This window comes from Microtus ochrogaster, chromosome 7, assembly GCF_000317375.1.
Source record: "Microtus ochrogaster isolate Prairie Vole_2 chromosome 7, MicOch1.0, whole genome shotgun sequence".
Lineage (NCBI taxonomy): Eukaryota > Metazoa > Chordata > Mammalia > Rodentia > Cricetidae > Microtus > Microtus ochrogaster.
In genome coordinates this window covers 57,207,314-57,233,879 of record NC_022014.1, presented here as the reverse complement: position 1 = coordinate 57,233,879, position 26,566 = coordinate 57,207,314, and the positions used below count along the sequence as shown (strand labels likewise).

The 26,566-nt window shown below is 42.3% G+C and overlaps 1 protein-coding gene across 2 annotated transcripts in view; it reads left to right on the top strand.

Moving 5' to 3' along the window:
• Positions 1–270: 270 nt before the first annotated feature.
• Rars (arginyl-tRNA synthetase) overlaps positions 271–26,566 on the top strand; it is a 28,182-nt gene continuing 1,886 nt past the window's right edge. Inside the window, exons 1-12 of one of the 2 annotated variants that reach the window (XM_005350396.3) lie at positions 271–359; positions 1,565–1,699; positions 6,764–6,955; positions 8,754–8,862; positions 9,550–9,650; positions 10,004–10,125; positions 11,986–12,106; positions 14,447–14,576; positions 16,806–16,910; positions 20,769–20,947; positions 21,987–22,096; positions 23,351–23,456. In XM_005350396.3, coding sequence (XP_005350453.1) covers positions 315–359; positions 1,565–1,699; positions 6,764–6,955; positions 8,754–8,862; positions 9,550–9,650; positions 10,004–10,125; positions 11,986–12,106; positions 14,447–14,576; positions 16,806–16,910; positions 20,769–20,947; positions 21,987–22,096; positions 23,351–23,456 — 1,455 coding nt within the window. In that variant the 5' untranslated portion in view covers positions 271–314. Of the gene's footprint in view, positions 360–458; positions 839–1,564; positions 1,700–6,763; positions 6,956–8,753; positions 8,863–9,549; positions 9,651–10,003; positions 10,126–11,985; positions 12,107–14,446; positions 14,577–16,805; positions 16,911–20,768; positions 20,948–21,986; positions 22,097–23,350; positions 23,457–26,566 lie in introns of those variants that run through there. The other variant, XM_026780694.1, reaches the window with a different exon arrangement.

The window sequence follows — 26,566 nt, the reverse complement described above, 5'->3', positions numbered from 1 at the left end:
TGTGTGTGTGTGTGTGTGTGTGTGTGGAGAGAGAGAGATTGATTCATTTTGTCAGTTCGGTGACTCTACAGCACCCTGACTAATAGCAGGCTCCTATAAGCCATCCTCCCCGGGCCCCATCATCAGCTGGTCTAGCTGTGGAGCACGCAGCTCCCGCCTCTCTCGTAGTGCCTCCTGGATCCCGCCAGGGGGCAGCGAAGGGAGCACTCTGAAGGGCTGGAAGTAGGAAAGTACCCGGGTCGGAATTTCCGTTTCCGGCCATCACTAGCCACTTCCGCTTCCGGACACTTGGCGTGTGAGTCGCGGACTTGAGGATGGACGGGCTGGTTGCTCAGTGCTCAGCGAGGCTGCTGCAGCAGGTTAGTCCTCTGGGTGGGCCGGAGGGCTCGGACCCGGCGGAAGCGGTGCCGGGTCAACAGTGGCTTCCGTAGGCGGTGGCGACATCCGCAGGGGCTTGCGAGGCTCACGCTTCCCTGGCGGCCGTTTTCTCTTAGCTGGGAGAGGAAAATGCCATCATTGGCTGGGTCGTGCTACTGTCACACGGAGAGGAGAGGGTGTCGCAGGGCCTAGCGTGTGGAGAGCCAGGCTCACCCTGCAGCCCGCGCACGTGTGCAGGCTGTGGCCAAGGCCAGGTGGGATCGACGTGTGCTGCGGGGAACCCGGCCAGAAACTTCCCAAGAAGCCGCCAGCCTTGGTCCGGGACAACGTCACATCTTTAGAAAGCTAAAGTGGGACCAACTTCATTTCTTTTCCGGGCCTAGCTGAGAGTAGTAGGGACACCGTTTGCCTAAACCTACCCTGTAACAGCAACTGCTCTGTGCAAATCCGCAGCTCCAAGGTACAAGTTAAAGGGGCAAGCAAGCTCTTTACTGCCGAGAGCCGTTTATAGTGTACGATACTGGAGATAGGGGGGAATATGTGGGAATTTTTCTTTGACCTAGAAAAAGCAAAGACACTTGAGTGGTTTGAATATGGATGCTGTCACCTTTTGTCCCTCTGGGTATCTAACCCAGAGCCATTCCTATGGTAGGCAAGCACCGCTGAGATAGGTGCCTGGCTCTCACCGCTTTGTTTTTTGTTGTTGGTATTTTTTTTTAATTTTTGTTTGTTTGGCTTTTTTGTAGTCCTTGTCGTAAAATTTGGGAGCGTAGACAATTTGTAAAGCCAGAACCCTGTACTCTGACGATGTCGGGGTGCATTGTTGAGCTGAGGGAGAAACTAATGTGTTTGAGAAAGGGTCTTGCTGTATCTGTGGTAGACTGGTCCCTCCTGCTTCAGCCTCCCAAGTGCTAGGATTTAGGTGCGTGCTGCAGTGCACACTTTCTCGGGTTATTTTCTCTGCGCTGCTGCCTCTCATTTCAGCACTCATTAGACACACGTTTCCTTTATAAAGGATGATTGCTGATATTAGTCAAACCACTGGCCTCAAAAGGAAAGCCCGTTCTCACCACCTGAGCCACAAATTGTGGAGAACTGAAATGAGGAAGTGAGTCTCCGGTCCAGTTTGCCATTATCTTGGGAGTGTTCCTTTGAGCTGACTGGGAAAGTGCCCTTCCCTTTGCAGGAAAAGGAGATCAAGTCTCTGACTGCTGAGATCGACCGGCTGAAGAACTGTGGTCACTTAGAAGATTCTCCAAGTTTGGAACAGTTACGAGAAGAAAATTTTAAATTGAAGTACAGACTGAATATTCTTCAAAGGGTGAGCACTCTGGGTATCTTCAAATAAAATGTTTTGTTATTGAAGATTCTAAAAGTATGCACTACAGAAACTGAAAAGAGGGGTTTACTTAAAAATCTGTTTTCCTGCCTAAGGCAGATTAAGACTCATTCAGCTCATGATGGAGAAATTGGTGAGGCCTGTGGCTTCCAGAACCCTTGGCAGTGGTTCATCATGCAGGCTTAAAGACTGACTTGGGAGTTGAGATTTCTTCCGTGGGTTATACCCGTGCTTTCAAAGAAATGGTTTTTGAAGAATCATTACCACTATCAGAAAAAATAAAATTTCATTTATTTGGTTTGGTACTGAAGTCTAGGAACAAACTAGGGGGGATGTTTTAAAATAGACGTACTCATACATAACTTCTATGCTATTGAGTTGGCTATTCCACAATTTCATTACGTTTTATAGCATCTCTTAGCTTTCTTTTTATTTAATGTTGCAAAACTTTCTGTCTCTATCCTTCCATCCCCCCTTTCTCTAAAAGTGTCTCACTACAGCCCACATGGGCTTCCAGGCTCACCTCCATCTTGCAGTGTCTTTCTGCTTCTGTGTCTCTAGTGATGGGTTTACAGGCGTGTACTGCCCTTCCCCCAGTTTAATGGCCGTGTAGTCCAGCGATGGTTATCAGTGTAGGAGAGAAAGAGCTTACCTTCAGTCTTTTGGCCTGCCTTTCAGGTTTGCTGATGACACAGCCCAGAGTATTACATCATTCTCATTCATAGCTGTTCTCCACGGTGTGTGCTACTCTTTGGATTGCCCAGCGGTACTTCATTGACTCCTTAGGCCGCCCGAGCCATTCCCTTGGAGTTTTTATTACCTGTTTGGGATCAGCTGTTCTCAGATTACTTTGTATTTATGTCTTCTAACCCAGAATTCCTTTTTCGTGGATGCCTCACTAAAGAAATACAGTTTGGTTTGTTAAATGCATTTGGTCTGCATTTATCTATACTGAATTCTCTGTTGTGTTTACTTTTTAAAATTCCGATGCATTTTTCAATGCTTCCGTGCTGCTAAGGGTAGTAAAGGAGATAACACAAAAACTAACGAGGGCACCCTGGAGGTGGTGCTTCTAATCCCAGCACTCGGGAGGCAGAGGAAGGCAGATCTGAGTTGAGGCCAGCCTGGTCTACAAAGCCAGTCTCAGTACAATCAGGGCTACACAGAGAAACCCTGTCTTGAAAAAAGAGAGAAGAGAGAAAAACCACAGGGATAAAGTATTGCGTACAGTAGCCATTCATCCTGCCTGTTCCTCTTTTGGCGGCTACATACTCCCAACTTGAAAGCACATACCAGATGGTTCTCGCTGCAAGGAATTGTACCCTTATTCTCACGAGCATGACAGTCTCAGTTTTACTTTACTCTTTGTGAATAATTTACATATGTCTTTCCTAGCCAAAAACCTTGAATTTCAGATCTTTTTTTTTTTTTTTTTTTTTTGAGATAGGGTCTTTATGTAGACTAAGCTGGTCTTGAACTCATATACATCCACCTGCCTCTGCCTCCACCTCCAGAGTCTGGCTGCTTAGTACTTATTAATTAGGTATTCACAGAAAGCTTTTCACACTGGCGGTTTTAAGATTGCTAGTATGATAGTACTCCTATTAGAGAATCCCATAGACTTTCAGAAATCTCATAATCTTAATTTTCTCAAGAGCCGTTTTTTACTAATTTGCATAACATGAGGTTTTACAAAATGCATACAATCAAGCTACAGTAAAAGGTGATTGTACCAAGATGTGTGTTTCTTTTGGTTTTATTTGATTGGGGTCTTGGCCGTGTGTAGTCTGACTGTCCTCGTATGTGGTGTGCAGCCTATCTCCCTGAGACTTGCGGCAGTCCTCCTGCTTCCAGCCTCCCAAGAGCCGGAATTAGAGTATGGCACCGTGGCCAGCAAGGAAGATGATCTTGATGTGCTGGCTCACCTCTGTGATGCTCTCTTGTGCAGGGGCAGGAGTTCAAGGGCTATGGAACAAGACCCTGTCTCAAAACCAAAAAAGTGCTATCAAGCTCACTGCTAGACTGCTTAGTACAGGTCAAGGCCCTGGATTCAGTCCCTGGCACCAGATAAAATTGGGTGTGGTGGTGCATGCCCATAATTCCAGCACTTGGTAGTAGTGGAGGCAGGAGGAGCAGGGAGGAGAAAGTGAAAGTGTTAAAATTGATTATACATACATATTAATTTGGATGAGATCAAGTACAGTGGATTTTATGTGTATGTGTAAATGCCTAATACAAAAGATACATAGCAATATCTTTACAGTTTAAAAAAAGTTAGCATTACTGATTTTGGGGACCTAAGAGTATTCGTAAAAACTTAAAGTTGGTCTAGTTTGGGAGCTGATATCTCTATCCCAGCACTTGAGGTTGGAGGATCAGGATTTCTAAGCCAGCTTCAGTAGCCTGACTCTGTTACAACGAACCGAAGAGGGGAAAAGCCTTAAACCAGCTCTTGTTTATTTGTTTCCTGAGTTAATATTTTTAATTTTCTAGTATGGAAGATGTCAGCCAAAGTACAAGCTTTATTTTTACAAAGTTGTTTTGCCTTTGTATGTTATCAGTGTTTTTGTAAACATGGATATAATTATGCTATTGAGAACAAATGTTCCCAGAAAGACCCACACCTTAGACTGAGCCTTCTTCAAGGCTGATTGACTGATTAGACTTTTGGGAAGAGATTGGGGTGTTGCATGTGCAGAACACAATTGCAGTTTATCTCAGGCCACTGTGAGCCCCTTTAATAATCAGTCATTCCTTCCCCTTTTCAGTGCTTGACCTAACATTTTAGCAAAATTTCTCTGTGTAGTCCTAGTACTGGCTTTCCTGGAACTCACAGAGATCCTCCTGCCTCTGCCTCCCTAGTGCTGGGATTAAAGGTGTGTGCCACCACCACCCAATTTATCAAAAGACTTTTTGATGATTTTAAGAATATAACATTGCCAGCTGTGGTTTTTTTCACAAGTTTAATCCTGTCACTGTGGAGAAAGAGACAATCAGACCATAACCTGGTCAACAAAGAGTTCCTGAACAATCAGAGCTACAAATAGAAAAGGGGGGGGGACATAACTTGGTAGATTGAAGGAGGAAGATTGTTTCAAGTTTGAAGCTAGCCTGGGCTACAAAGTGACCCTTTCTCAAAAAGAAAGAAAAAGATAGTGCCTGTATGAAATTTTTCATTTTGTAGCAGTCATGGGGAGGGTAAAGGACCTCTCAATTCCTGTCCACCTGCTTTGTAATCTGTCAATCACTAGTCCTTGTGACAGTAATGATAGTAGCAGTAACTTTTGATATGTAAAGTAAAAAGAAAAGCATGCAAACCAAACACTTCGTACAGAATTTAGCACTATTTATATCCTACTGTTGCCACTAATATTTACACTGTTAGTGTTTCCATTGTTATTTTGAGACAGGTTATTACTATGTAGCCCAAGCTGACTGCTCCTCCTGTCTCTATCTCCTAACTGCTGGGATTTTAGATGTAATCTTCTGGGCCTCGCTTTGGTTTTTTTTTTTGTTTAGTTTTTTTTTGGTTTTTTTTTTTTTTTTCTTTCAAGAAAAGGTTTCTCAGCCATGGAACCTGTCCTGGAACTTGCTCTGTAGTCCAAGCTGGCCATGAACTCACAGAGCTACCTGTCTCTGCCTCCCAAGTGCTGGGATTAAAGGTGTGTGCCACCACCGCCCGGCTGAGTACTGTAAGTTATAGTTGGACTATGAGTGGCTCAGTGGTGGAACACTTGAGGCCCTAGGTTCACATCTTAGAAGGGTTTTCTAAGGAAGCGTTTTCGTCATGCTCCACGGAAAGCATGTTTACCTGCTCCTGTGGAGAGGGCTCTAGAGGTCGAATCCAGGCCTCTGCTAGGCCAGTGCTCTGCTGACAGGTCACAGCCCGCCCTTTTCCCTTTTTTGAGATGAGGTTTCATTGTGTAGTCCTAGTTGGCCTGGTGATTAGTAGGTAGATCAAGCTGGCCTTTGACTTTCTGGAGTCTGTTCTGTCATCTGTTTTTGTTTTTGTTTTTAAATTTTATTTATTTATTATGTATACAGTGCTCTGCCCACATGTATTTCTGCAGGCCAGAAGAGGGCACCAAATCTCATTACAGATGGTTGTGAGCCACCATGTGGATGCTGGGAATTGAACTCAGGACCTTTGGAAGAGCAGGCAGAGCTCTTAATCACTGAGCCATCTCCACAGCCCCTCTGTCATCTGTTTTGATAACATCTTATATGGCAGGTGTGATGTGGGCATACCGGATCGCACTGTGGACGAAGTACTTCTCTGCGTTCAGCTGTCTCCTTGTAGACAATTCTGTGGCGGTGTAATGAGTGATAATAGGAGTAATTATAGTCTATCTTAAATGAATATGCCCCACTTAAAAGTTGTTGAGAAAGAACAAGTAGGGCTTGACCCAGGGGTTATTTATAGTGGGCAAAGCTGTCGCTCTGGCTCCTCTCTTGTCCTGAGATCTGGCAGTTGTTTTGCCCATTGAGTTTTCCCTTCCAGTGTTGGGGTGAGGCAACTTATGACTCACTTCTCTTTTCTTTGTCTTTGGACCAGAGTCTCTCTGCAGAGCCCTGGCTGTCCTGGAACTCACTGTGTAGACCAGCTTTGCCTCGACTCACAGAGGTCTGCCTGTCTCTGCCTTCTGATGCTGGGCCTCACTTCTCTTCTATATTCATTTTTTGTTGTTTGGTTTGGTTTTTGGTTTTTTGAGACAGGGTTTCTCTATAGCTTCAGAACCTGTCCTGGAACTGGCTCTTGTAGACCAGGCTGGCCTCAAATTCACAGAAATCCTCCTGTCTCTGCCTCCCAAGTGCTGGGATTAAAGGCGTGTGCCGTCACTGCCCGTCTTCTCTTCTATATTCGATCACTGCTTTTTATTGTTTGTGTTCTGTTAAGGCATACAGATTGGACAGCCTTGATTCTCATGAAATTTGTTAGAACCCTCTTCCAGTCTGAGCATTCCCATCCTGGCTTTTCTCAACGTATTTGGAGTTTTGTGTGATGTTATACTACCTCATTAAGACACTGCTGTTCTTTGCCTGCAGAGTATTCAGTCAGAAAGGAAAAGAAGACCAACCAAAAATATGATTAACATCAATAGCTGCCTGCAGGATGTCTTTGGCTATGCCATTAAGGCTGCGTATCCAGACCTGGACAACCCTCCTCTGGTCGTAACCCCGAGTCAGCAGCCCAAGTTTGGAGACTATCAGTGCAATAGCGCAATGGGTATTTCTCAGGTGAAGTATCATTTGTTTTGCCTGGCCTTGGTTGACTTGATTCTCTTATATATCATCATCACTCCTATGAACATAAATAACAGTAAACTCTTTTATCTTCAAGAAAAGGGACACTTTCCACATGGGACCAGGGTGTAGCTCAGAGAGAGCCATATTTGTATTGTTTTGGTGTTTCTTGCTGTGTTCTGGATTGGTGTGTGTGGCTAATGACATTTGGAAAGTGAAATAAAGTTAGCACATTATTGCTGGGCATGGTGACAGAAGCCTGTGATCTCAGCACTCCAGGGGCCGGGGCAGGAGACTTGCCGCAAGTAAAGGGCAGTCTAAGTTTCACAGATGACCCTGGGTTTTTTGTTTGTTTGTTTGTTTGTTTTTAAAGGAGCATATGACTGAAGATCACCACCATCAATTACTTGTTAGAGCTAGGATGTTTTGAAGCAGACTTTATAGACTGTTTTTGTTTGTTTTGGTTTTTGAGGCAGATTTTCTCTTTGTAGCTTTGGCTGTCCTGGAACTTGCTTTGTAGACCAGGCTGGCCTCGAGCTCACAAAGATCCACCTGCCTCTGCCTCCCAAGTGCTGGGAATAAAGTTGTGTACCACCACCACCTGGTTTCCTTTTCTGTTTTGGTTTTTTGAGACACAGTCACTTTGCCAGATCTCTTGCCTCAGCCCTCATGTACTGGGATTTCTGGCATGTGCTGCTCCTAACGGCCACATTCATTTTTAAGCTAAGGAGTTCTTTATTTGCAGTAGCTACATTATCTGACTACACATGACCTGTGTCTGTTTCCTTCACTTTCTGTGTTGATTGGAAAGGGTTTGCTCTTGAGCAGACTTTTCTCTAATACTCCTGTGAGCTTTTTATTAGCTTTTCTTTTTGATGCTGGGCTTCCAACCCAGAGAGTCACAGCCACTCAGCCACATTCCCAGTCCAAGAGTGCTGCTTTTGAATAGTGTGTTGCAAGGGAAGGAGCTGCTTGTTTGTCCCGGCCACCCAGAACCAAAATAATCACACAGAAACTGTATCACTGCTTGGCCTCTTAGCTCTAACTTCTTATTGGCTAACTCACATATTAATTTAACCCATCTCCATTAATCTGTGTATCACAATAAGGTTGTGGCCTACCAGCAAAGGTCCAGCATGTCTATCTCCGGTGGTGGATCCATAGCATCCCCTCACTCGCCTTCTTCCTCCCAGCATTCAGTCCAGTTTTCCCTGCCTTCCTAAGTTCTGCCCAATCAGGCCAAGGCAGGTTTTTTTATTCATTAACCAATGCAAGTAACACATAGACAGAAGGACCTCCCACACCAATAGTGGACAGTTTCATGACTTGGAATTAAGAGTATAAATGATGGTGCGTGCTTTTAATGCCAGTCCGCTCTACCAAGAGCTGGTTCCAGGACAGGCTCCAAAACTACAGAAAAACCCTGTCTCGAAAAACAGAAAGAAAGAAAGAAAGAAAGAAAGAAAGAAAGAAAGAAAGAAAGAAAGAAAGAAAGAAAGAAAGAAAGAAAAGAAAAGAAAAGAGGTGTAGATTTGCTGGCTCAGGCTTTGTGACTCTAGACTTTGTTGTGTCTTTAAGAGGTGGGAGGCAGGGAGTTGGCTTTAGTTCAGACGTATGGTTTGGGCATGTTGGTTCCTCTGGGCACTGGTGATGCTCTGGTTTATCCATTCACAGGTGGTTGGGCTTTGCTTCTGCTTCCTGAGTGTTTTACAAATATAGCTCATGCTTGGTCAGCACATTCCCTAGGAACTTGCTCCCTGGTGCTAATGAATTGTCTCACATTGTGTTGTAGATGCTCAAAGCAAAGGAGCAGAAAGTAAACCCTAGAGAAATTGCAGAAAACATTACCAAACACCTGCCGAACAATGACTATATTGACAAAGTTGAAATTGCGGGTCCTGGTATGATATGCTAGCTTTCTTAATTACTGTATTGATGGGTGCTTCTTGAGATTTGGAAAGGGCTAAAGTTTGAACACTGGGTCTGGGGATGTAAGTCAGTAGTAAAGTGCTTTCCTAACATGTATAACAAGATCTTTGAGCTTTATCTTATTGTGGCCACCAAAATTTAAAAAAAAAAAAAAGTTCCCAGGCATGGTAGCACATGCCTGTGATCACATCTACTCAGGAGGCAGCATGATACGTACAGGCCGTCCCAGGCATTTAATATGTTATGAACCAGCTGGTTAAAATAACCTGGATTATAAATTAAGAGCTACCATTTTGGTAACTGTCTTGGTTGGGTTACTTTGCCTTCCACTGAGTCAAGTTTTCCTCAGCAAAGGGCTAGGGAATGGCTTAGCCTGCAGCAGAAGGGCCTTTTCTGTTTGCTCAGATAAGCCAACCATTTGTGAACGTGGATGGGCTGGTGTAATACGCAGCAGTTTGGAGGGGACAAGGGGGTGATGGTTGGAAGTAGATGCCAAGACGGGTGTTTTCAGGGCTTGGGTGATTGTCTTGACTGCTGTTAGACTCCTAAGAGTTTTGCCACAGCTCTTTCTGGAGCCAGCATAAGTGAAATGGAGAAAACCCTTCAGAGTACACAGTCGTCCAAAATGGAAGACTGATCATTTTTTACTACTCTTTTAGGTTTCATTAATGTGCACTTGAGGAAGGATTTTGTGTCAGAACAGTTGACCAGTCTCCTAATAAATGGAGTTCAACTGCCTGTTCTTGGAGAGAGAAAGAAGGTATGGGTGCTAATCCTTCGGTATTTTAGACTTGCTTGGCGAATGCCGTCACTTTATATTGAGATCATGAGTGTAATTGGGAAGTAGGTTTCTGTGTTTTATAATTTTTTAGTCTCATTCCATAGGCATTTAAGATTTATAACTGGAACTTAATGCAACTATTGCTGAATACAGTATTGTTGAATAGTAATTTGTATAAATTAATTGGATTCTTTATCAGTTAATATGCAATTAGAGCCACAGATAATCAAATATGCATGAATTAGAATCTAGAATAATATTTAAGACTTAATTTTAGATGGTAGCATGATAAAATACTTGTGCCCCCTTTTAAAATCTTGTTTCTGTTTCAGGTTGTCATTGACTTTTCGTCTCCTAACATAGCTAAAGAGATGCACGTTGGCCACCTCAGGTCCACTATCATAGGTGAAAGTACAAGCCGGCTCTTTGAATTTGCTGGATATGATGTGCTAAGGTGTGTTCTCTTGCTAAGTATCTTTAACACCCAGCCTTAAAAGCTCAGTTCTGTTTTGTACTCACTTGCCAAGTAATCATTTTTTTTTAAATATTTATTTATTTATTATGTATACAATATTCTGTTGTGTGTCTGCCTGAAGGCCAGAAGAGGGCGCCAGACCTCTTTACAGATGGTTGTGAGCCACCATGTGGTTGCTGGGAATTGAACTCAGGACCCTTGGAAGAGCAGGCAATGCTCTTAACCTCTGAGCCATCTCTCCAGCCCCCCCAAGTAATCATTTTTTTAACGTTTTCTTTATTATTTATTAAGTATACAGTATTCTGTCTGCATGTACAACTGCAAGCCAAAGAGGGCATCAGATCTCATTGCAGATGGTTGTGAGCCACCATGTGGTTGCTGGGAATTGAACTCAGGACCTTTGGAAGAACAGTCAATGATCTTAATCTCTGAGCCATCTCTCCAGCCCACCAAGTAATCTTTTAAGTAGGGGAGACAGCTCTTTCTGAGAGACATTCCTCTTTCTGAGAACCCAAGCTCAGTTCCTAATGTCCACATCATGTGGCTCACAATTGCCTGTAACTCCTGCGCCAGGGATCCAATGTTTTTCCTGGCTTTCAGGGGGCTTGCCTGCGAATATACAGACTCAATATCATAACATAAATAAAAACACATCTTAATCTTATAAATATCCTGGTCCCTATCCCGTATCTGAACTTTGTACATCCTTTTTGTAGACTTCCTATGGAACCAAGGGTATATGCATTCATTCCAGTGATTTTATTATTTATTTATTTAAAATTTATGTGAGCCTGGAGAGATGGCTCAATGATTAAATGATTAAGAGCACTGACTGCTCTTCCAGAGGACCTGGGTTCAATTCCTAGCATACACATGGCAGCTCACCACTGTCTGCAACTCCAAGATCTTATACTCTCATACAGATATACACAGGCAAAACACAAATACATATAAAATAAGAATAAATTATTTTTTAAAAAAAAATTTGTGTCTATGTCCCTGCATTAGTTTGTATACCATGTGCATACAGAACCCATAGAGGCCAGAAGAGGGCATTGTATTTACCTGGCACTATAGAAAAAGGCAGCTGTGAACTGCCGTGCTGGGAACCAAATCAGGTCCCCTGCAAGAGCAGTGGGTGCTCTTAACTGCCGAGCCATCTCTCCTGCCTTCCCAGATACTTCTTGAGTACCTCATACATAACAAGAACTCACCTCCTAGTGGTCCAGAAGTCTATGTATTGGGTGCTGTAGGCCATGGTATAAAACTGGGATTCTGTTCTAACTAGAACCATGTGATCCCAAAGATTGCTCTGGCGCTAAAAGAAGCAGGTGAGTAAGGAAACGTGATTGAGCAGTCGCTAAAGGCAGATATGGAAGGATGTTACCTGTTGGCATTTTGGAGCCATTTATTTTAAGTCCCCTACAGTAATTAATTAAAAGTTACATTTTCTTCCTTTTTTTCTTTTATTACACATTTCTTTTTGGGGGAATGATACTTAAAAAGGTCAGCAAGCAACTTATGGGAGTTGGTTGCCTCCTTAAATGGCAGTGACTAGCCTTGGCTGTAATGTTCTAGCTAGCTACATAATACGCAGTTTATAGCCCATTAGTTATAAATCAGTAAATCCTAATTCTCACCCTATTCAGCTGTTCCTAGTTCCACGAGTTGGCAGTTAGCAACCCCACTGAAGAAACAGCTACACAAACAACTTTTACTAGAGTGGCAGATTGACACTTAGATGTTATGACTTCTATTGGAGTATGCGTTTCATTTAATTGCTAGGTTTTTTTGGTTTTGTTTTTGTTTTTTAACTTCTTGTTTTTTGGTTGGTATTAGGATAAACCACGTAGGAGACTGGGGGACCCAGTTTGGCATGCTCATCGCTCACCTACAGGATCAGTTTCCAGATTATCTGACGGTTTCACCTCCTATTGGGGATCTTCAGGCCTTTTATAAGGTTTGCACGATTGTTGTATAATTGTATGTCTGCTACCCTTTTCCCAAAGGAAGTTCAGAACCATAGTGGAAGTTACTGTATACTGAAAAGAATAAGGTGGAACCTGGTCAAATGTTATTTAAGAGATGGGGCTGGAGAGATGGTTCCGTGTTTAGACCTGAGATCTGTTCCCAACACCCGCAGCAGGTGGCTCAGAATTGTTTCTGTGACTCTAGCTGTAGGCACCTGGTGCCTTCTGTGGCTTCCAGTGGCACTGCCCTCAGGTGCACAACCCCCACACAGGAACACACATATAATTTCTAAAGAAAAGACAAATGCTTACCAATAATACTTTCCACATACTGCCTTGGTAACGCTGCATTGCCTGGATGAAAGTAAAAGCTGATTCATGAAGTTCACTTATTGAAAACCCGAATTCATTTTTCACTCATAGATAACTTATGTGCTTAGAAACAACCACACTAACATCCATTTACTTTTGGGTGTAATCATAGAAATAGCTGCCCTACACCCTATTGTGTGTCTTTGTTTTATTGATCTATATTAAATTTGATGGGCTAGAGAGATGGCCCAGCTGTTCTTCCAGGGACCTGACTCCCTCACTCCCTTAGCCTCATGGCACTTTCCTGCCTCAGCCTCTCCGGAGCTTGACTATACACCTGGCTGAAACCAAGTGGTGGTAGTGTTTTTGAGTATTTTGATTTTATTGTACTTGTATCTTAGGGTAGGTTGTACATCATTGTCATTGTGTGGAGGTCCAGGCACACCCTGTAAGAATCAGTTCTCTCCCTGTGGGTCCTAGGCTTGAACTCTGTCTGACTCATCAGCCAAGCACCTTGATCCACTGTGCCATCTTCCAAAGTAGTTTTTAAAAGACAAACATATGCCTGGGTGTGGGGGCAAATGCCTGTAATCTCCGCACTGGGAGGAGGGAACAGGAGGATCTAGAGTTCAAAATTAACCTCAGCTGTAACAGTGAGTCCAGCCCTATCTTAATTGTGTGGTGACTTTGGTCAGCGTTCTGAATTGGCACACTGCAGTTTTTATTCATCTACTGAAAGTTTTCAGTGACTCTTTCCCATAAAGCAGTATTGTACATACAGTCTTGTATTTTCAAAATCATTTTTCTTGTGATAAATGAACCAAGAATTAGACTAATGGATTAAAAAAAAGCAAACACTTGAGTTTTGATGTTTTCTAGTAAAAATTTAACAATAACTAATCTTGTTAAATTGCTTTTGGATATAGTGAAACAGATTTGCTAATATAAATGATTTTGCAGTACATTACTAAAATTTACTGATTTGGTAATGAATCAGTTTTCCAGTGTTTCTTAGTTTGTTTTTGTTTTTTGTTTTGTTTTGTTTGAATGCCTAGAGTGAGCACTGACACCAAAAGACAGCTCAGGAGAGTCAGTTTTCTCCTATGTGGGTCCTGGGATTGAATTCATGAACTTAGGCTGGGCAGCAAGCGCCTTTAGAACTAAACCAGCTTAGCAGCCCCAGTTGTTCTTGAACGATGTATTTGCAGAGAAACACTAGGAAGCATAACTAAAATGAGAAAGCTGTGCTACCAAAATAAAAATGAAACATCGAAGGCTTTTGTGGGTTTGATTTTGAGACAGTTTGAGACTAGACTGGCCTGTAAAGTTGGTGTTCTGGCTGCCTCCTGAATGTTAGGGTTACAAAGCAGGAGCCACATGCTCAGCTGAGTTTTGTATATTTAAGAAAAAAATAATTTCATTGTTAAAAAAAGGTAGGCTATTTGTCATGCACACTTGAGTGTGTGTGGGCTTGAGTTAACATCTGGTATCTTTCTTGATCACTTTTTAGTAAGATCGGGATCTCTTGAGTTCTGTCTAGTCTAGCTACCCCCCCACCCCACCCACACACACACCAATCCCTGCCAGAATTATAGGTGGCTGTCAAGACGGCACAGCTGTACTTAGATTTTGGAGATGGAACTATTGTTCTCTCGAGGTTAGGGCATCTTCCCAGTTCAGCTGTTGCCAATTCTTGAACTCCTTGCAGGATGTGCTTTTCTGTTGGTTGGCTTGGGTGTTTTGTTTTAGAGAACAACTGTGTCCCTACCTCTCTGAAACCTACTGCATAGAGGTCCACCTGCCTCGAACCCCTTAGTGCTAGGATTAAAAGTGCTCCACCACACCTGGCCACTCCGGTTTATTTTGGTTTTCGTATTTGTTTTTAGGAACTCGTATTCTTCTTGTCTTTGATGTAGAGCACTTATATTCTCAGCTATTTCTTTTTGGTGCATATGTACAGAAATGAGTACATTCTTTATCTAGAGCAACATGATTGGATCTTACAAATCTCTTAACAGGAATCTAAGAAGAGGTTTGATACTGAGGAGGAATTTAAGAAGCGAGCCTATCAATGTGTTGTTTCACTGCAGAGTAAAAATCCAGATTTCATAAAGGCCTGGAACCTCATCTGTGATGTCTCCCGTGCAGGTGAGTGTTTTTATTCAGGATTGATATTAGCTTTTTGTAATTGGGGTCTTTGTGTGTTTTTGCTTGTTTGCCTGTTTCTTCAAACCTCGTATATACTTCTCTGAATTAATTGTGTGAATTGGGGTGTGTGCTTTGACACATAGCCCACCTGACAATCAGAGGACAAGGACTACTTTGGGGAATCTGTTTTCCTTATTCTTTATAGGGGCAGGATTTATTGTATTGTTTCTGCTGTGCTTCATGCTATGCTCCAGGCTATCATGTCCTCAGTTATCCTATCTCATTGTAGCAAGCCAGGTGGTGGTGGTGCACTTGGGAGGCAGAGTCAGGTAGATCTCTGTATTCCAGGCCAGTTTGGTCTACAAGTGAGTTACAGGACATCCAGGGCAGTTACACAGAGAAACCCTGAAAAACAAATCCAAATCCATCTCATTGTAGGATACTGGGATTATAGATGCATATCATCACATCTAATAATTTACTGTATACACCCGCTGGCCTCAAACTCAGAGACCCATCTTCCTCCAGAATGCTGGAATTAAAAGTATGTGCCACCATTCCCAGCATACAATTTATTTTATTTTAAATTAAGAATGTGTTTGTGCCCATTAGTGTAACCACAGTAGTAACCACAGGAAGGTGTTGGATCCCTGGGAACTGGGGATACAGGTCATTGTGAATCTACTGACATGGGTGTTGGGAACTGAGTTTAGGTCCTACAAAAGCAGTATATACTCTTAGTTGCTAAGCCATCTCAGCCCATACATCCAGGTTTTTACATGGGTGTAGAAACTAGCTTGATTCAGGAAATAACCAGGCTAGCTAAAGGATAAAACAATTATATTTTTATTTATTATAAGGGGAAAACTCATGAAACAGAAATGAGAAGTTCAAGCTCAGCTGTGCCCCAAAGAAATCATGGGGTGGGGCGCCTTAACTTGGACCCATCTCTTAAAGATGATTGGCTAACAAGGCTTCTCCATCACATGGGTTCCAAAGATCAAAATCAAATACCAGTCTTTGAGACAAGGCTGTCTATGTCTTTGTCTTAGTTCAATCCCAGGCTGGCTTTAAATTCACAGTGCCTCTACCTCTCGTGTACTTTAGATTGCAGGCATTTGCCACCATGTTTGGTTTTGCAAAATCAATTTAAAAGACCACTTTGAGTGGTAAATGAATGAATATCGCCATCAGGCCTTTTGTAAAGATTATTGATGATTGCTTTGTAACCTAGATTTTAAGGTATGAAAGTGTTGCACTTAGGAAATGCTGTGTCGTTGATAAATGAGAAACAAGTCAGAATACCAAACAGAAAACTGAATAAATGTTTTCATCACCAACTAGGTGATGTTTGTTTTGAGATCTTCTCTTTGCATAACCCTGACTGTCCTGGAACTCACAGTGATCAGCCTGCCTCTACCTCCTGAGTGCTGGGATTAAAGGAATGCGCTACTATGTGTAGCCTGGTTTTTCTTTTTTTAAATATATACTATTGTTGTCTTTTGCTTCTGAGTAGGTATTTTCTGTATAGCCTAAGCTCACCTTGAGCTCACTGTCCTGCTGCTTAATACTAGAATTATGAGAGTATTCTACTGTGTCCAGGTTGATTTTGAAATAAGGTTTTCCTGGTTTGTCAAAGATAGTCTTGAATTCCTGGCCTGAAACATCCCTCTGCTAGATTTCCTTAGTTGGGCTGGAAATCCAGAATACCATATTTGAGTTCTTATCTATTTAGAGAAGTGTTCTCATATAGTCCAGCCTATCTTCAAAATAGCTGCTCTGGTCTTCTTTCTCCCTTTATCTGGGCTAGGATCATGGGCATATATAAGCACGCTACTTTATTTGGTTCTGAAGATTGAACCAGAGCCCCATAAATGCTGCACCTGTAACCCTCACTTAAATTTTTAGAAAGGGTATTTTTCTTATAGGTAGACAGAAAAAAAAAATTAGTAATGATGTTTTGGGTGAGGGGCTGCTACATATGAAACCCAGGGTCTCCTGCTGCTAAGCCCGTGCTGAGCCTCTGAGCTGTACCTACGGCCTAGTGTTTTCATATATGGCACCATATTCTCTTCCCCAGTGGTGGTACACATACTCTTCTGTGTTGTACATATTCAATGTTACTGATTTCTGTTTATGTTACATCCAGTTATAAAGCTTTCTAAATGGTGTGGGTTTTTCCCCCTTTGCTTAAATGTGTATTCATTTACTATATTTGATATTTTCTAGAGTTTCAGAAAATCTATGATGCATTGGACATTACTTTAATAGAGAGAGGAGAATCCTTCTATCAAGATAGGATGAATGATATTGTAAAGGAATTTGAAGATAAAGGTAGGCATTATATCCTTTTACATTTTAGATTTATTTTGTGTTTTGTGTGCATGTATATGAGCAAAGGTCAGAAGAGAGCAGCCAGATTTTTTAGTACTGGAGCTATGGGTGGTTGCTAACCATTGTGGGTGCTGGGTATCGATCCTGGGTCCTTCATTATCACTGGAACTTGCAAGCAGACAAAAACAGAATGAAATTTATGATTACCGAAGACAAACACAATGTCAAGTTATAAATAGTAAGCTAGACCACACCCTGTTCTACCCACACACTTTTACACCATTCCGTCTACGCTTTGTGTCTGCTCCTCCTAAAACTCTGGTGTCGTTACCTCCCTAAATTCTCTTCTCTGTGTGATAGAGGCTTCAAATTAAGTAAGGTGACCTTGAACTCAGAAATTGTTCTGCCTCTGTCTCTCCAAGCTGAGATGACAAGTGTAAACCTTTATGTTTGGTAATAATTTCTCGTCCCCAATCTGATGGACCCCAAAGACGTGTGCATGCTAGGCAAGCTTGTGCTGCTGTGCATCAGTCTGGGCAAGAATGGTTTTTTGTTGTTGTTGGGTTTTTTTTTTTGTTTTTTTTGTTTTTTTTGTTTTTTTTTTTTTTTTTGGTTTTGGTTTTTCAAGACAAGCTTTCTCTGTAGCTTTGGAGCTTGTCCTGGAACTAGCTCTTGTAGACCAGGCTGGCCTTGAACTCACAGAGATCCGCCTGCCTCTGCCTCCCGAGTGCAGGGATTAAAGGTATGCGCCACCACCACACGGCAATAATGTCTTAATGCCATTCAGTAGGCAATTCAGATGTCCCAATGGGGACTTATTTTAATTTGATATTCAAATGCAGGGTCTCTCTGAATCCACAAGCTGGCTTAGAATTCACTACCTCAGCTTCCCAAATGTATGTTTGAACTATGTCCAGCTTTATAATTTTTTAATCATAGGGTTTTTTCTCAGAGTCTGAATAGTACATTTATTTGTGGTCTGTTAATACATAGTAGCCCTCCTTTTCCTGCATACTTTTTTTTTCTTGCTTTGTAAGGAACCCTGGCTAGTCTGGAACTTGCTTTATAGACCATGCTGACCTCAAATTTGTGGCACTCCTCCCCTTTCTGCCTCCAGAGTACTGGGATTGCAGGCATTGCAGTACTATGCCTGGATGTATTTCTTTTATTGCTAAAGAAAGAGGGCTTATAGAATTCATCCTCTTGCCATAACAATCTCACTTTGTACACCAGGCTGGCCTCAACTTAATGATTCTCTTGCCTCAGCTTCCTAAATGCTGGGATTACAGGCATGAACCACAATACTTGGTTCTGAGTTTTATTGTTTTTTGAGATAGTATTTCTCTGTGTAACAGTCCTGGCTGTCCAGGAACTCGTTCTGTAGATCAGGCTGGCCTTGAACTCAGAACCTCCTCTCTCTGCCTGAGATTAAAGGCAGGCGCACCACCACCCAGCATCTGCCTGTATTTCTAAAGAGGATTCATTCAGTCTGGTTTGCTTTTTCTTTCAAGAATACAAGCAATGTCTAGTTTTCTTGGTTTAGATACTGTGACTGACTCACTCTGGGTCAACTGTACATCTCTCACACTTTGCCCTGTAGTTTCAATAGCTGTTGATGACTGTGACTTTGGTCGTATGTTATCATTTCCTCTCCGTTTTTTAACTGGAATTCTGTGGAAAAGTTTGCCCCATGATTTCGGAGTTTTGTGACAGGGTTTCACTGCATACTCCAGTCTGGTCTCAAATTTACCATGGTTCATGATCTTTTCTTTAAAGGCTTATATATCTTGCAAGGCACAGTGGTGCTGACCTTTAATCCCAGCACTTGGGAGACAAGCAGTGTCTTGTCTGAGTTCCAGAACATCCAGGGCTACACAGAAAAACCCTGTCTTAAGCCGGGCGGTGGTGGCACACGCCTTTAATCCCAGCACTCGGGAGGCAGAGGCAGGCGGATCTCTGTGAGTTCGAGACCAGCCTGGTCTACAAGAGCTAGTTCCAGGACAGGCTCCAACACTACAGAGAAACCCTGTCTCGAAAAACCAAAAAAAAAAAAAAAAAACCTGTATTGATAAATAAAAAATGTATATAGCTTTATTTTATATTCATGAGTGTGTTTACCTGCACGTGATTATGAGTGAGAGTGCACACCATGTGCACACCCATGGAGGCCAGAAGAGGGCATCAGATTCCCTGGAACTAGGGCTAGAGTCAGTTGTGAGTTGTCTGTCCTATGACTGTAAATTACTAAGCCCAGGTCAGTCTTCTGCAAGAGAACAAGTGTTCTTAACTTAACCACTGAGCCATCCTTTAATCCTTCAGCCTGAATGTAGAAGTGGAGACTTGGAACCACACTTTGAAGATAATAAAACAATATTCGTGGGGTTTTGTTGGCATTGTGGAACTAAAGATTGAACAGAGGGTCTTAGATATGCTGTCCTTTTTTTTTTTTAAGATTTATTTATTTATTATGTGCACAGTGTTCTGTCGGCTGTGTGTAGACCTGAAGGCCAGATCTCATTACAGATGGTTGTGAGCCACCATGTGGTTGCCGGGAATTGAACTCAGGCCCTCTAGAAGAGCAGGCAGTGCTCTTAATCACTAAGCTGTCTCTCCAGCCCTAGATAGGCTGTCATACATAACTCCTAGTTCTGTGCTCAGCCTGATTAGCACAGAGAAGTCAGGGCCCAAAAGCAACGAACCTGAAATTTACACACAGGCAGTCTTCCTTCATGGACTGTAGTTTTAACCCTACCTATGAGCCTGTTTCCTAAACTGTAAGTAGTATGGTAACATAATCTGCATAGTGACTGTAGCTACTATAAACATTAAATTTGGGACTCGATATTATAAGTGACATAAATCAAATATAGCTGATAGAAAGTTCATTCCTATTCCTGTCTTTTCTTGAGTCTGAGAACATTGCTTTTTTATATAACTGTGTGCAGTTTTATTTCTTCCTGCTCCATATTCTAGATACCAAATCTTGCTGTGTTCGAACATATCCAGAGGAAGGTCATGATTCCACCCAGAAAAGACAGCACATATGTTCATATTTTGTCTGCTGAGTGCATGCTTCCACAGGGTGTGGTGGCAGAGTTTGACCAGGTGTGCTGTGGGTGCAGAGCCCTGACATCAGTCTTGGCAGTAGATCATGTGGGAGTAATCATTCCTCAGCTCTATCATTGCATTTTAAAATACTCAGGGCTGGTTAGAGAGCTCTGCAGGTAGAGGAATTGCTGCCCAAGCCTGGTATCCTGACACCCACACAGGAGGAAGAGGGTACCAGTTCCCAGAAGGTATCTTCTGACCTCCACACTCACACTGTTAGTACATGTACACCCTCATTTTCTGACACACACAAAAATATAAGGTTACTTTTTAAAATTACAATGTTCATATAATGGCCAAGTATTTATGGTGGTCCTAGAATAAACTAGGGCTCTGGTTTCAGGAGGGCTCTTTTAGCTTTGGTACTGTGTAGACGGAGACTGCTTTTTCATTCCCAGCCACCCAGACCCGAATAATCACACAGAAACTATATTAATTACAACATTGTTTGGCCTATTAGCTCAGGCTTCTTATCATCTTGAATTAGCCTATTTCTGTTATTTTATATTTTACCACAAGGCTTGTGGTTTACCTCTTGCTATGTGGCATCTCCCTGACTCCACCTTCTTTCCTCCCTTATCTCTGCTTGGATTTCCCACTTTGCTATATTCTGCCTTGCCATAGGCCAAAGAAGCTTCTTTATTAACCAATGGTAATAAAACATTCACATCATAACAGAGGAGATTCCCACATCAATGACGAAGGCTTTTTAATTTTATTTTTATGTGTTTTTTTTTTCTTTTTTGCTAGGATTTGTGCAAGTGGATGATGGCAGAAAAATTGTCTTTGTTCCTGGGTGTTCCATACCATTAACCATAGTGAAGTCAGATGGTGGCTTTACTTATGATACATCTGACCTAGCTGCTATCAAACAGAGACTATTTGAGGAGAAAGCAGATAAGCTTATCTATGTGGTGGACAATGGACAAGTAAGTTGAATTTGCCAGGCCTGCTTGCATTTGACACTTAAAAATTTTTTAAAATTTACTAGAAACGTACAGTTTGGAACACTGGTGCATCACTGGAGAAAGAACGGGGTTGGAGCATGCTTTGTAGCTACTTTCTGAACATACAGATTATTCCTAGCCTGGGGAGGCAGAGGCAGGTAGATTCGAAATTCAGGACAGCCGTGGCTACACAGGGTGATGGTGGTGCAGCCCAACATTTGGTTTTGTTTTTTCAAACAGGTCCTTCTGTGTAATATTTTATTTTTGGTTATTACAAAAAGCCATAGGTTTCCCCTTTGTTAATGTGACATTGTGACTCTGCTTTTATTTAAAATTAATTTTAACATATAGACACATAGAAATTTTACTTCATGGAAAAGCCATGTGACTTTTGTTGTGGGATAAAGTCTCAAGTAACCCATTTGTCCTCATATTTGAAATCCTTTCTGGATGAAAACTTAAGATTTAGTAGGAAGAAACCATTTTGTGAATTTGTTCTTAGTCACTTTGTCTTTGCTGTGGTGAGGCTCAGAGTCTGTGCAACATGTTTTGTTTTATGAGACTTGTTGGTCTCAACACTGGCTGCACAGTTGAATATGCCCTTAAGTCCCAATTCTCCAGGTCTGAGGCACTGAGATCACAGGCAGGCATCAACTGCCTGGCCTCTTTTAAGACCTGAGTGTAGAAAATGTCATTGTAGTCTTGCTTGCTTGTTTGTTTGTTTGTTTTGGTGATCACATCTGGAGAGTAGAACTTTACAATGACGTTTGCCTAACGAGACTGTCATGTGATCTCTGAGCACCCTGTCCTGAAACTAGCTTTTGTAAATCAGGCTGGCCTCTGCCTCTGCCTCCGCCTCCTGAGTTGCTGGTATTAAAGGCGTGTGCCACTACTGACCAGCTCAGTTGTGTCTTTTTTATTTTTTTTTTTTATTTTTTTTTATTTATTTTTTTTTTTAGTTGTGTCTTTTTTAATTAGTATTAGAAAACTAACAAGCACTGTCTGCTTCTGCTCTTCGTAGGCTGTACATTTCCAGACAATTTTTGCTGCTGCTCAAATGATTGGCTGGTATGACCCGAAAGTAACTCAAGTGGCACATGTTGGATTCGGCGTGGTGCTAGGAGAAGACAAGTAAGTGGACAGGCAGGAGCTGGCAATGATGGCCCCGGTCCCCAGAGCGTCAGAAAAGGTCAGAAAAGGCTTCCTGTTCCTGAGTCCCCAGTAGCACTGAGAAATTGAGTGTCTACTACACTGTCGTGGAAACTCAGCAAAGCCGCTTCTCCCGTGAGTTAGCGCTTGCAGGGGATGCAGCCTAAGGATGCGTGTGCTGTGGAAAGAGCACTGGACCGCCTTCGCACGTCCCCATCTAGACTGTGCCCATTTCACACAGCATGCTTGGCAGCATACTCAAAGCCCTTGGTGCATTTACCTTTGGTTACAATATTGAGAAAGTGTGACTTATTGAGAGTCCAGTTGAATTTAAGATTCACTCCTTTCATTTCTGTACAAAGTATGAAGCTTATCAGTTCTAAATTAATGGTGTTCATGCTTTCATTTTTTCTGTTTCCCCATCTCCCTCTGTTCTGTTCAGTCTTTGAGACAAAAGGTAAATATAATGGGATGTTTATATTCGGTATTTACCAACTTAATGTGGTGGGCTTTCTTCCTGTCAGGTAGGATTTTATTATGTTAGTCCAGTGTAGAAGCAAGTGCAGTGGATTTTTTGGTTTAGTAATTTTTCTGAAAGGGCAAAACATTTAAACAGCATCTTGGATTCTAGGAAAGTGAGTTTATTAGGCTTTTTGTTTTGTACGTTCAGGTACCTAGGAAGTCCAGAATAGGGTGGAGCTGTGGCTGCAGGTGGTTAGTTGTGTGCTGCCCACACGAGTGCTGGGAACTGAGCTCTGGAAGAGCAGCCAGTGCCATCAATGTGAGGCGACTCTAGCCCTGTGGATGCTATTCTTTATTTCACTGTTAAAATGTAGCAAGGAAAGCCGGGCGACGGTGGCGCACGCCTTTAATCCCAGCACTCGGGAGGCAGAGGCAGGCGGATCTCTGGGAGTTCGAGACCAGTCTGGTCTACAGAGCTAGTTCCAGGACAGGCTCCAAAGCCACAGAGAAACCCTGTCTCGAAAAACCAAAAAAAAAAAAAAAAATGTAGCAAGGATAGAGTTCCAGGGGCTTAAAAACAAAAATGTGTTGAGTTGAGAGACACTGGAAAACTGGTTTTTTTGGTGCTCATCCCTGGTAGCCTCTAGACTATGGCTGTGTTACCTTGGCATAGGTCGCCGTATGTGACTGAACCCCTCAAACCTTCGCTTTCAAGGATTTTTAAATTGAACAGTCTAATTCAGAATTTTTTACAGGACTTTAAATGTCTTTTAGGAAGAAGTTTAAAACACGTTCAGGTGAAACTGTGCGCCTTGTAGACCTGCTAGAAGAAGGACTGAAACGGTCCATGGACAAGTTAAAGGAGAAGGAGAGAGACAAGGTAGGACAGGAGTTCTTAGGTTCCCCTTTGTGTAATGTCACATGTGGCTCTGCTTTTATGAAAGTACAGAAGCCGTGTGACTTGTGAGATGAGGTCTCTAGAGCCAACTCCTGATGTTCCTGCTCCTGCCTCCCAAACGCTGGATTATAGGTGTGTATGTTTTCATGCGATGTATTAAGACTATCTCACAGTGTTCAAGACCTTATCAAGATCCATTTATAAAGTAATGTCCAGCACTCAGTTTTTCAGGCCCTCTCTCCACCACTTCCTCCTCCTCTGCTCTCCAGACAGTAGTATGGGTTTGTTGAGGTTTTGCAACAGGTTCTCCCTTGTTAGCCAAGATTCACCTTAAACTCATGTTCAGCCTGTTTCCCAAGTACTGGCTTTATTGGTGTATGCTACTCTAGCTACAATGGACCTTTTGTCATAATCTATAACATACAGTGTCTTTCGGTTTCATTCATCAGTGTGTCAGTTTTGGCATGGTAGAAAAGCGCAAAGACCTTTGCATTTGTAGTTTTGTTAACACTAACTGACGCTGACCATAAACTGCCACAGCCACCCTTTTACTTCATGTAATCATCCTTAGGCTTGTTTTTGTGACTCTTGTATGTAAGTGGTTTCAGATAATTAGGTTGAGCCCCTGTAGAATGTGAATTCTGTCGGAGGTTCTGCACAAGGCGGTGCAGGGCTCTTGAGTGTAGGTGTGAAGGCAATGCTAAGGGGCAGACTTGAGGCAGCTAGCTCTGTGTCTTTGGGAATTTTGTAAGCTAGCAATGTTTGCATTCATAACTTCACTGACACAACTGATCTTATGTTAGCAGAAACACGTTTATTATAGTGGTTAGCATTTTGCATCCCATAACTGCATTCAAATTAAAAGTACAGTGTGGAAGGCTCTGGCATGAGTCTATGATGTAGAGCGCTGCTCTGACATGAGGCTCGTGTGCGTCTGCAGTGTGACTCTGGTGTCTTACAGGAATGTCTTGGGTTGCCCCTCTAGGTGTCATGAGACTTGTCTCTTTAGGTAGGTCTTTATTGTGTTGTCCAATTTAAACATTTGTTTACTGTGAAACTTTAGATTGGATAAACACAGAAGAATTTAGGATGCGGTACTGGTGGATAAAACAGTAAGCAAAGCGAGATGTGCTATGTACACCTGTAATACCGATGCTCAGGAGGTGGAAGTAATAGAGTTGGTGTAGGAGTTCAAAACCCATCTAGGCAATGGTGAGACCCTTCTCCACACACATAGTGTAGTTATTTCAGGGTTTTGTTTGCTGGGGAAGGTAAGGTGGGGCTCACTGTAACCTAGACAGGCCTTGAACTCTGAAGGTGCAGGCATGACTCATCATACAAATGAATTGTGTTTGAGTTATATACTAGCTTGTTTGTATAGTGTAAGAGCAATGGGACAGTGACAGCTACATAGTCTTTCTTGCAGCTGTAGCTGATGTCACTGTAAAGCAGGCATCCCACGCATAGCTTGTCTTCTGAAGCAGAAACCTGCTCTGTAGCCCAAACAGGCTGTGAACTCAGTGTGTATGAGCTTAGGCTGTTAAAGAAGTCAGGATCTTGCTCAATATGTGAACAGAAGTATTAATATTTTTAGCGAAGTATCCATGCATAGGCCTATAATCCCCAGCACTTGCTCAGGAGGCTGAGGCAGCAAAGCACAGGTTGGAAGCCAGCCTAACTTCCATAATAAGAGCATAGACTAAAGAAACAAAGCAAAACTATGAGGTAGCCTTTTATGTGACCTAGGCTGGCTACAAACTCCTGATCCTCAATAGTCCTGTGCCACCGCTCCCAGTTTATACAGTGCTATAGTGATGAAACCCAGGGCCCTCTGTGCACTAGACAAGCACCAGCTGAACTGCAGTTCCATGGGTTTTAATGTAGAAGAATATACCAAATTGTTATTTTTAATTTTATGTATCTGTCTGTGTGTATGCCTGCAAGCCAGAAGAGGGTACCATACCTCATTACAGATGGTTGTGAGCCACCATATGGTTGCTGGGAATTGAACTCAGGGCCTCTGGAAAAGCAGGCAATGCTCTTAACCACTGACCCATCTCTCCAGCCCCCAAATTGTTATTAAGGTCTACAAATTTACTTCCATTATTAAGAAATATGAAGACTTGGTTCAAATTTTGATGAGAGTTCAGCAACAAACAAGGATATTTTATTAAGAGTTAAAGACACATCAAAATTCTTAAAATAGACATTATGTATAGTGTCCTGCCTGCATATATCCCTGCAGGCCAGAAGAGGGCACAAGATCTCATTATGGGTGGTTGTGAGCTACCATGAGGTTGCTAGGAATTGAACTCAACTTTATTAGGCTCTTACTGGTACAAGAAAGGCGATTCTTTTGAATAAGCTTGCCATATAAAATACTTGATTAAAATCTGATCATAGACCAACCATTGAGAAGTAATATTCATCTGTTAGGCAGAGTTAGAAGCAATTGGAAGGTTTCAGTTTTAAAACATTTCACTTTCTAAGTCTTTGAAGTCTGTTCCTAAGTAATTTAAACCAAATAAAGGCATACATTTCAGTAGGCACTTTCCTTATGGAAATGGAAAGGAGGGCTGTTTGGGTAACCTGGACTCAGCTTGTGATTATGCAGCAGAGGTAAAGACATCTCAGGCTGGGTGTGGGAGCCTACGTGTAACATTCAGGAGCCTGAGGACCTTGATTTCAAGGCTGGCCTGAGCTACATAGGATGATTCTGTCTCAGAACTCTACCAGCATTTCAGTTATTCCTTCCTTGATGTAGATTTTTCTTAGGATCTGTCAGTCATGGTGGGACATTGGCTGTCACTGTGGGAGGCAAGAGGATTACAGCAGTTGGAGACATACCAGGTCTATGTATATAGCTTATCTCAAAAGATGGGAGGGGAACAGACACCCTTTCTGTGCCTTGTTCAGTTTATTCAGGTCCTTTGTAGCTTGCTTAAGCGTTTAGTTTCGCCCTTTCTTCAAATTGTCAAACTATCCAATAATTTGTTTCTACCACATGAAATCCTTCCTCACGCTAGCTCCTTCCTACTGGGTTTTTTTTTGTTTTGTTTTTTTTTTTTTTTTTTTTTTTTTTTTTTTTTTTT